The following is a 10461-nucleotide window of genomic DNA, read 5'->3' as shown; positions in this document are numbered from 1 at the left end:
GGAGAAGCCGAGGAAAGGCCGCTTTCCGCGCTTCGTCTTGTTTTGGTTTTTTTTCTCGGTGGGCAAGGGGGATAGAAGAGAATGAGCTGGCTCTTCCACTACTCCAAAGCGGGTAGCGGTGGCGGCGGTGGCGCCACCGCCGCCACCTCTTCCTCCTCTTCCGCCGGCGGAGGAGCTTTGCCTTCGACCCTCACTAGCCTCCAGCAGCAGCGGCAGCGGCAGATCGAGTCCCTGCGCAGCGCCCATGCCGCGTGAGTGACACCCCCTTGAGGAGGAGGGCTCTTTTTCGTAAAACGGTTGGAAGTCAATCCAGAGCGGGGAGGATTGTGTGAGAATATCAGGATCTCACTGGGTGATCTCTCCATTGCTGTTGGCAGACGTGGTTTTTTTCTTCAATAGAGCCGGCATGACTGGCTCTCGGCTGAAAACTCAGTTATCAAACCAGGCCACATGAGGGGCCACTTCTTTAAAGGCATGCATAATCCACCGACTTCGGCCGCCAATAATTTTTAAATAAATAATAGCAGTAGTAGTAGTAGTAGTATATTTCCAGCAGTCCGGCCTGGCCTGATAGCTCTTGGGGGTTTCATTTGTTTTTTACTATTGTTTAACTGTACACTTACCTTGCTCTGTACACCGCCCCGAGTCCCTCGGGAGAAGGGCGGTATATAAAAACAAACAAATAAAAACAAACAAATAAATAAATAAATATTGCAACTTCGGAGGGTTGGTAGGCAGAAGTAGAAGCCAGAGGCAGCAAAAGTGCAAGAACTAACAGTCGGAAAATCCTAGTTGAAAAGAGCAGCTGAAAATAGTTGGATTGCAATCCAAAAACTAACACCATGTACAGGTAAGGGAATTTGGCCTTCCCTGTATTAGGAAACAGGAAGTGAGTAAATGCTGGTTCACCAATAGCCCTCAACTTCCTTCAGCAAAACAAGTTGTTGCCCACACATGCTCCCTTCAGCTTCCTTGTAAACAAGTTACTGCTTTCTGTTTCAACAGAGGCCAATCTCCCTTCAAAGGCCCATTCTTATATTTTCTGAAGTCCCCGGAGCTTTTAGTCAAAATTAAGCTGATAAAAATAGGAAAGAGGGAATCCAGCTCTCAAAGGAACCAGTTCTACTTTAGTTGTAATGTAGAGTTTCTAAGAGAACAAATTATACTTTGATCTGGCCTTTGAAATTAGGACTTTTTAAGATGCTTAATTGGGTCATTTGTATTTGTTTCACTATTTCAGGAAACTTTAAGAAATATGTTTCTCTTTTTAGAATAGCTGAAATACAAAAAGATGTGGAATATCGGTTGCCCTTCACTGTAAATAACCTGTCAATCAATATAAATATGTGAGTATCTTTTGATTTGACTGTATGTCGTGTTGAAGCTAAAATCATGCTTAGTGAATGAATCAGTGTGGACTAGAGGGTCTTCTGTTAATTTTCTATTACACCACATTAGGGTTAGAGTGAATTTTCTCTTGTTTTCCTCTGTTTCAATCTGGATATTTTTTTAGGAGAGAATGCTTTTTCTGTATGACTCTCAAGGAGCACATTGCCTACATCTATGTGGCAAAATTGTCAAGAGCTGTATTTGTCAGCATTTTTTCTTACATGCCTAAATTCTAATCATTCAGTTTTATGAAGACATTTTGCTTGAACTTATTTTCTTGGAGTGCACTTAAAATTACTTTGATATAAAAATTCACATTTTTCTAGAAGATTTGAATAAAAAAGGCTAATGAACAAAGGTTCATTATTTTTAAACATCTGATTCAGAAAATCACCTAAACAGAGATTCCAACTTTTCTGGGCTAGTAACCACATTTAGAATTTTGATGTTATGAACAATAATATAATGAAAATTATTTGATCATAATGTGGTCAATAACAAAACATCAGTATTCCAGAAAGCAAAGTATTGAGTTGAAGAGGTATGTTCCAATTTTCTAGTAAATGTCTCTTAGAAAGTAAAGCAGTATTTTCACATGTGTCTGTTGCTTTGCAGTGTAGTAACTTCCCAATCATTTTTAGAATAAAATTATTCTTCCAAACTCAAATTAGACATAACATGGAGCTTGTAGGCATGTTGTCATTCCCAGGTCCACATTGGGGATATAGGACTTAGATGATCTTGCATGGCAATGAAACCTCTTTTCCTTGATGACTTTAGAACTGACAGAAGCAAAGGATAGTAATGCTTTCAGATTCTGGTTTACTGATGCTTTGTTTGGAACAAACCACTTTTCTATACTTGTCACTTTTATTTAATTCAGTTTTCACTAATTGTTGGCTTGAGTAGGGCACTTATTTCAGTTGTCTGACAGAGTGAGAGTACATCAGCTGTTTGTTGTTTGTGTTGTGAATTCTAGAATTCAAATGGATGAACTATGTTTTTGACTAGATTTTGAAAGGTGACGTAATACTGGTAGAGAGCTAAAACATACATGGAAGTTACAATGATCAAATATCTTGATGTTTGCAGCTTGCTTCCTCCTCAGTTTCCTCAGGAAAAGCCAGTCATCAGTGTTTTCCCCCAAATAAGGCATCATATAATGGACAAACAAGGAGCATATGTGACCTCTCCGTTAATTAATAATGTATGTATAAATGAATAATTTTCTAGAATAATCAGTGGTAAAAATGCATGTCTCTCTCATGATGTACAACTGGCAAAATTATATTATATTGTAGAATTGTTAATGTTTACACTTACTTATTGATCTCTTGGTTCTAGTAGATACCGGTAGTTTTCCCATGAACTTTCTTGAACAAAAAGCCACATTTTAGAGGGGTTTTTCCAAATTAATTGTAAAAAGAAAATTAAACTAATTTTTTATAGAGCCCAACTGTTTTTCATGTCTAAGCATAGAAATCACAGTGTCCTGATTTCTAGCCCAGCACCTTATCCACTACACTAAGCTGCCACTTTATCATTTAAGTCAATGATAAATGAACTTTGTATGGCACATAATTTTTAACCATGCTAATTTTTTTTAAATAATTTAACAGTTTACAATGCACTCTGATCTTGGCAAAATTGTTCAAAGCATACTTGATGAATTTTGGAAAAATCCTCCGGTTTTGGCTCCCAGCACAACAACATTCCCATAGTAAGTAAACACATTAAAATATGGGTAATAATTTCAAGCATCACTATGTGAATACTTATGGGGCAAACTCAGATCAAACTTAATTAAATCGGGGTGTGGCTGCCAACCAAAAATTAGGAATTTGGTTTCTATCCTTCATCTTATGCATTCAATTGCTACGTTAAAAATTATATTTGAATAAAATCTGAGACTATTTGGTATTTTGGGTTGAACTGTTCTCTGCAGGGAACAAGGCTAATACATGTAGATAAAAATTGAGTATTTTGTCTTTCAGTACCACAAGGATGTTTTTTTCACTTGGCAACTGGACTTCCTTGTTTTTCTTTGAAGACGTTTCGCTTCTCATCCAAGAAGCTTCTTCAGCTTTCCCACCGTCTAGTCAGAGCAGAAGAAGCTTCTTGGATGAGAAGCAAAATGTTTTCAAAGAAAAACAAATCGAGTTGCCTCGTGAAAAAAGCTTCTTTCCCTGATCCATCTCAACTTATGAGTACAAATGCTTATTTATAATTGGTCAAAGGAGATACAGAACAGGGGCAATATGTGACACAAAAAGGGAGAATTTATAGCAAGCATCAGCAAGAATACAAGCATCCAATGGCCTAGCTGTAGTAGCATCAGATGCATAATTCTATCACTTACAGGTCTGTTTCCATTAAAAATCAAAGTTTTCCTAAATTTCAGCGTCTAGATATTAAGTTCATGTCTTATACTTTGGATTATATTAGCACTGAAAAGACTCATTAGTTCTGACATAACTGATTCATAATAAAACATTGCTGAAGTTTTAGTTAGCCCCTCAATTTTAATTAATTGAATTAAAAGAACCATGCATCAGGAGATGGTGAATTACTGCTGTGTGATCACTTTGGCATTGATAAGATTAGGATGGCTTGTCATGCGTTCAGTTAGAATTAATTACAACTGCTGTCAACTGTGTTTAACCAGAAACCTCTTTAATGCTTAATGCATAATAATACAAATTCATTTTGTATTATTTTGAGAAGAAAAAAATGCTATAAAATAATTTGCTGATAATATATTGTTTTCCCTCCTTAGCCTTTACAGTAAGCCAACTGGAATTCCTACATATGCTCAGAATTTTCCATTTCTTTCTCCATATCTGCCACAAGAAACAAATAGGTCTGTAGCACCTGTGCCCCTTGCAGAATCACTTTCTTCAGGTTATACTACAGACAGACCTGCAGCTCCTTCCTTTGGCATGATAACTGACTTGCCATTACCTGTTCCAACAACAGAAACATCACAGGTATGTATTGATAGTGTACCTTACAAAACAAACTGTTCATTTCCCAAAGGATATAATTCAAATATCAAATATTACCATCTAAAGAAATTATATTTGCCAGCAATACTTGAACATACCGTATATACTTGAGTATAAGCCGACTCGAGTATAAGCCGAGACCCCCATTTTCACCCCCAAAAACTGGAAAAAGTTCGTGACTTGAGTATAAGCCGATCCGCCGTTCTGCAAGCCTCCGCCGCCAGCAGAGGCTCGATCCGCCATTTTGCAAGCCTGAATACACAGGAATACCCTGTGTGGCCGCGGCTCTCGGGGAAGCCCTGGCTGTCCGCTTCCTCGCTCCACGCTGCCATTCGGGGCCCGCGCGTTCCCCGGGCAAATCGCGGCGCCCAGCAGGCGAGGAAACACGCCCGCTCCAGTCGCCCCCCCCTTCCCTCAGGAGACGCGAAGCAAGTGACCGCCCGGAGCTTACCGAGGACTTGCGCGCGGCCGAGGCTTCGGTGCTTCCAGGATCGCGCGCACCTCTCCCAAGCTGCCGCCGTCCGGAGACCTGCCGAAGTTTGGGGAGGTGCGCGCGCACCTCCCCAAACCTCCCCAAACGTCGGCAGGTCTCCGGATCTCCGTGCCTTGCCTGCCTGCTTCTTTCCGCAGCGGAAAGAAGCAGGCAGGCAAGGCACGGAGATCCGGAGACCTGCCGAGGTTTGGGGAGGTGCCCAACGTCAGCAGGTCTCCGGATCTCCGTGACCTGCCTGCCTGCTTCTTTCTGCAGCGGAAAGAAGCAGGCAGGCAAGGCACGGAGATCCGGAGACCTGCCGACGTTTGGGGAGGTTTGGGGAGGTGCGCGCGCACCTCCCCAAACCTCCCCAAACGTCGGCAGGTCTCCGGACGGCGGTGGCTTGGGAGAGGTGCGCGGAATCCCGGAAGCACCAAAGCCTCGGCCGCGCACAAGTCCTCGGTAAGTTTTTTTGTTGACTGGAGTATAAGCCGAAGTGGAATTTTTCAGCCCAAAAAGTGGGCTGAAAAATTCGGCTTATACTTAAGTATATACGGTACTCCAAAAGTCTTTAGAGATTTTATGAAACTTTAGTACAGGAAAAACTGCTGTCATATTTGCATCATGCAAGCCAGATTGTTATTTAAAGAAATATATATTGTTTAATCTTTTTAGGGAAGCCAAAATGGATTTGGGTACAAAATGCCTGAAGTTCCAGATATATTTCCAGAACTATCAGAACTAAGGTAAAAGCTTTAAAAGAGTGTGTGTGTTCTAAATATGGATAAAAGTTGTTCCTCAATGTTGAAAACCATACATTTATATCTATATCTCAGTAAAGCCAGAATGTTCTTAGTATAAAATAAGTCGGTGAAATATCTCTTTAGCTACCGGTAGATCTGAGTAGGTGGTGAAAACTTCAGTACTGTACCAGTTTCACTTTTTGTAAATATTTGCCTATGTTCCTGCTTTGTTCGTTTGTTTAGTAATTGCCGTGAGTTGTTCTGGATTTCTCAGGAAAGTAGCAGTGGGCGAGTTCAGATTTTGGAAATAATTAAGCATTAATCTTGCATACATGTTTCTTTTTTAATGAGACAAGGATTAGCATTATATGCACCAGAATGAAATGCCACTTTATCAAGAAACTATATACAGTTGTCAAAATATAACAGTATATATTTTGCCTAGTTGCTAAATACTGTTTTTGTTTTCTTTGCAATTCAGCATATCACAACTGACAGACATGAATGAACAAGAAGATATATTGCTAGAACAATTTGTTAATCTGCCCCAATTGAAGCATATTATTAATGATAAAGATGATTTAGTGAAAAGTATTGAAGAACTAGCAAGTAAGCCTTCCAAATATTTCTAATTAGAATAACTTTTTATGAAAAAAATGGTATTTTTCTAAAATTCAACAGTGGGCTTACCTTGCAGAAAAAAATTTATTATTGGAACCAAGCTTGGAGTCAAAAAGGCAAACAATACTAGATAAAGTAAGTACAAGGAAAAATATTTTCTGCAATTTGGGAATTGATTTCTGACCCCGTTTAATAAAAAACATATTTTCATTCTAGTACGAACAACTGATTCATTTGAAAACCACATTTGAAAAGAAAGTACAAAGGCAGCATGAACTTAGTGAGGTGAGTTTTTCCTTTTTGCAAGAGGAAATGAAGCATTATTCACTTATTTGTACAGAGATTGTTAAGACAGGATTCTAGTTCCCATCTCAGCCTGTTTTGGAGGCTAACCTATCTTAATCTTCCTTTGCAGTTAAAAGTATGGTTTATTTACACTTTTTTTAACTGCCCCAGTCTGAAAGTTCTGAGTGGCGTGTGTGTGTGTGTGTGTGTGTGTCAGTGTCAAATATATAAAAAGTAATTGATCAGTCCATCCAAAGATAGACACCCACAGGAGTTAATTAAGGTTAATGGCACAGTACAAGCTGTTGTAACTATTTTACAAAATGCCAGGGGAGGGGGAGCCCTGTGGACCTGAGGAAATGAACTGAACATTTCCAAGTTACACACTGTTCTTTTCACAGAGTTGCAGTGCAAGTGCACTGCAGGCAAGATTGAAAGTGGCCGCCCATGAAGCTGAAGAGGAGTCTGACACTATTGCAGAAGACTTTCTGGAAGGGAAAACTGAAATAGATGATTTTCTTAGTAGTTTCATGGAGAAAAGAACAGTATGTAGAAACCTTAAAATTATAATTAAACCAATTGAAAGCTATCAAATAAGCAGAATTCAAGATTATTTTGCTGTTTTAAAAATGGAGGAAAATTCTTGTATTCAGCAGAGAAATACCAATACTTAAGCCTTCCTACTTCAGAATGGCTTTTGTTTGTCAAATTGTCTAACATTACTGGAAAGCTAAGTATGCACTAAAATTATAGCTTTGTGAAGCATGCACTAATTTTAGGAATACAACTATCCCATTACTTTCTTGCTATCTGCAATGCTGTGTTACGCAAGGATACAGAAATAATATCAGTAGTATAGTATGTTGCTTAAATTGCTTAAATAGGTGGGATTGAAAACAAAAGTCAATATTACCCCATCAGCCGTTACAGTAGTGAGCCTAAGAGTAAGGGAGCCTGTTCCCCACTTCTGTATGAAAGAACACCCTAATGTGTCAACTTTTCTTCCATTGGGGCACAGAATCCTTTTGGATTTGGAATAATTCCAAGTATGTATGTTTCATTTAATAACTTTGCTGTTAATGGCAAACCCCATCAGCCGTTACAGTAGTGAGCCTAAGAGTAAGGGAGCCTGTTCCCCACTTCTGTATGAAAGAACACCCTAATGTGTCAACTTTTCTTCCATTGGGGCACAGAATCCTTTTGGATTTGGAATAATTCCAAGTATGTATGTTTCATTTAATAACTTTGCTGTTAATGGCAAACTTCAAGGAGAATGTACCCAAGAAAGAATATACCTTGATATTATTATTGATAGCCTTTGAATACTGTATATTGTAATGTGTACTGTTAACTAATTATTCAAAATGCTAGAAGAACATATGTTCAGCCTTAAATCAGTAATTCCTTGTAACAGCTTAAGTATCCTTATAATTGAAATCTAAGCATATGAATCACCTTCAGCTATTTTACTCAAAGTCTGCTCGTGAAGCTTCTTAGTGGAAGTTGATTTCTTTATTTTGATTGTTTTAGCAACATTATTTTCTACCAAAGTAAATTTGGAATATATGGTGTTAAATTGTTCTTCCTTAGATTTGCCAGTGTAGAAGAGCCAAAGAAGAAAAGCTACAACAAACAATAGCAATGCGTGGCCAATTTCATGCTCCATTATAGGTATGTTTCTAATATGAGGTAGATTCTAATTGTCCTGCCTGCTACACATTCATTTATCAGGATACATTCATATAAATAATGTCTACCAGTTCTGAAAGTCTGATAGGACACTTTCCTATATGTGTATTATGCACAAAAAGTGTAGTCGTATAAAGATGTATGTATGTCAGAGATAAGTGTTACATAATACTACAGAATGAAAGCCACATATACAAGAACTTAAGTTTTTGATTATGTAATTAGGAAAGTTTTACATTGCTTCATGGAAAAACATCACATCTAGAAAAATGTCAACTGCTTGTGAAGAAATGCCAAAAAATGGAATTGGCCAACACTTACTTGCTCATCTTTCATTCTCCACCAGTTCCCACAATCATCCAACAAGGCTTTTCTGAGCATTTGGGACATGGACATGGAGAGTCCTGAACATTGTCAATTATGTCATGCAATACTGAAAATGGGGTGGGAGGGGGCAGGGGGAATCATTAAATATAATTTGTTTATAGCTATGATTCAAACAATATGCTGTATGGCAACTTTCAATAATATTGTATGCAGTTTTACTTTGTCTTTTGAGTTTAGCCTTTTATGAAAAAAAATGCAATCAGGGATTAAAGGATATGTATCAGTTTTCTACCTTAAATTAATCTGAATTTAAGAATTTAAATGTAAAGTTTGATATGCGTGCGTTGAGAACTTTGACTAATGGTAGATACTTTTTTCTATTCACAGATTTTTTTTCCAGCTAATTAGAATTTTAAGGCAACAAATCCAGCAAAGCACATTTTCATAGATTATTTTGCAAATAAGCATTTCATTATGGTTATATTTATAGGGGGAAAAATTGTATATAGACCTGGGGTGATTTTTTTGTACAAATTAGTGTCTTTCTATTATTTTATTCAAGATGTACTTCTACTGCAATTTTTGCACTAATATTTCTTGTTATTGATTACCCTTATATTTAATTTCATGCTGCTGTCTACCACCTTTATAGATTAACTATTTGAAGATGTAATTTTCACTAAATTTTTAAATTTTATACAGCATAATCCATAACTTTCTTACTAAATATTAGCTGGTTTGTTTGCGAGGCATAGAAATGTTGGTTGGTTGAAGTAAATTACAAGTAAAATAAATTGGATTTTTTTTCATCCTGCTTTACCAGAAAGCACCAGAATTCAATTTCTTGAAATCAGGTTTTCACCCATTTTTGTATCTTTCACTACATAGAGTTCAAGTACTTAATTCAATACACTACTGCAATCGAACTTGAGTAGTTAAGAAACTGGAGAGCTAAAAGTTTTAAGCACCCGTTCACACTTTTAGAGGAAATCGGTATGATTTTGTGTAGAATTCTTTCTTGTAATTTTGCCACTCGTTGCTTTGGGAAATATCCTACCTCAAGCCACAAGTGGAGATTGGCATAATTCTCTTCAATTCTTGCATCTTTCTTTCCTATTTGTGTTGAAGCAAATAAGTGGGTAGATTGTATAAGATCTTGGTATTCCTACATTTGCTTTATTTCCTCATCTGTTCTTTTGCCTGGTGTGTCCCATGTGTTCGTATAAGCACTTTTGAAATCAAGGAGGGAAGAAGAATCTTATCGTTTGTGTGTGTGTGTGTGTGTGTGTGTGTGTGTGTATATATATATATATATATATATCTCCAACAACTTTATTATTTAGATCCAGTAGAATATACTCAAACCCTTATCTCAATCCCCTGCATCAGACGTAAAATAAGCAAGTTTATTCACCTGTTCAGTATTATGTTGTCAGAATGTAATAACTGCAGTTTTAAATCACTCTTCTACAGAGGTAAAATTGAGGTTATCCTACTAAAAATACAACCAAAGAATTTTATTTTCATACAAAAATAGTTTAATTTTATGTCTTGCATGTTTATAGGAACTCAGAATGTTTTTATAATTAATTTTTTTTCTTTAGACAATTGGCAAAAATCTATAAATGACAATATTGCAGAAAACTAAATCTACATTCATGACTTGTTTTTTCCTTTTGCTGCTGACTTTGCTAAGAATAAATTCTTTTTCTTGAACGGTTTATAGATTTTCTCCTCCAAAAAGTTCAGTATTGGTATTTGCATTTTAAAGCAGAATATTCAATTCTGCATGTGAAAAAGTAAGTCTAGAGTTCAGCTTTATGTACTTTGGAAAGTAATGATAACTTTGAGACTTAAACTGGAAATAAAATTGTGGAACAAATACTATTGCTACATGTGTCAATTTAGGTTGTTTTAACAGTTCTGCTGC

At 37.2% G+C, this 10461-nt stretch overlaps 1 protein-coding gene across 1 annotated transcript; it reads left to right on the top strand.

Moving 5' to 3' along the window:
• Positions 1-16: 16 nt before the first annotated feature.
• Positions 17-10398, top strand: VPS37A (VPS37A subunit of ESCRT-I). The gene is made up of 12 exons (XM_083367595.1): positions 17-251; positions 1272-1346; positions 2482-2596; positions 3009-3109; positions 4166-4376; positions 5542-5612; positions 6091-6218; positions 6307-6365; positions 6447-6515; positions 6917-7060; positions 8106-8186; positions 8919-10398. The coding sequence occupies exons 1-11, from the start codon at positions 82-84 to the stop codon at positions 8184-8186; spliced, it is 1224 nt and encodes a 407-aa protein (XP_083223721.1). The 5' UTR covers positions 17-81; the 3' UTR covers positions 8919-10398.
• The last annotated feature ends 63 nt before the right edge of the window (positions 10399-10461 follow it).

Source organism: Vipera ursinii, assembly GCF_947247035.1.
Source record: "Vipera ursinii genome assembly, chromosome: 7".
Classification (NCBI taxonomy): Eukaryota; Metazoa; Chordata; class Lepidosauria; order Squamata; family Viperidae; genus Vipera; species Vipera ursinii.
The sequence above is the reverse complement of the archived record's forward strand: the minus strand, read 5'-3'. Positions and strand labels throughout refer to the sequence as shown.

Coding starts and splice junctions, on each gene's coding strand:
- VPS37A (XM_083367595.1), top strand. CDS start 82: ATGAGCTGGCTCTTCCACTACTCCAAAGCGGGTAGCGGTGGCGGCGGT. Junction 252..1,271: donor CTGCGCAGCGCCCATGCCGC/GTGAGTGACACC, acceptor TTCTCTTTTTAG/AATAGCTGAAATACAAAAAG. Junction 1,347..2,481: donor CTGTCAATCAATATAAATAT/GTGAGTATCTTT, acceptor TGATGTTTGCAG/CTTGCTTCCTCCTCAGTTTC.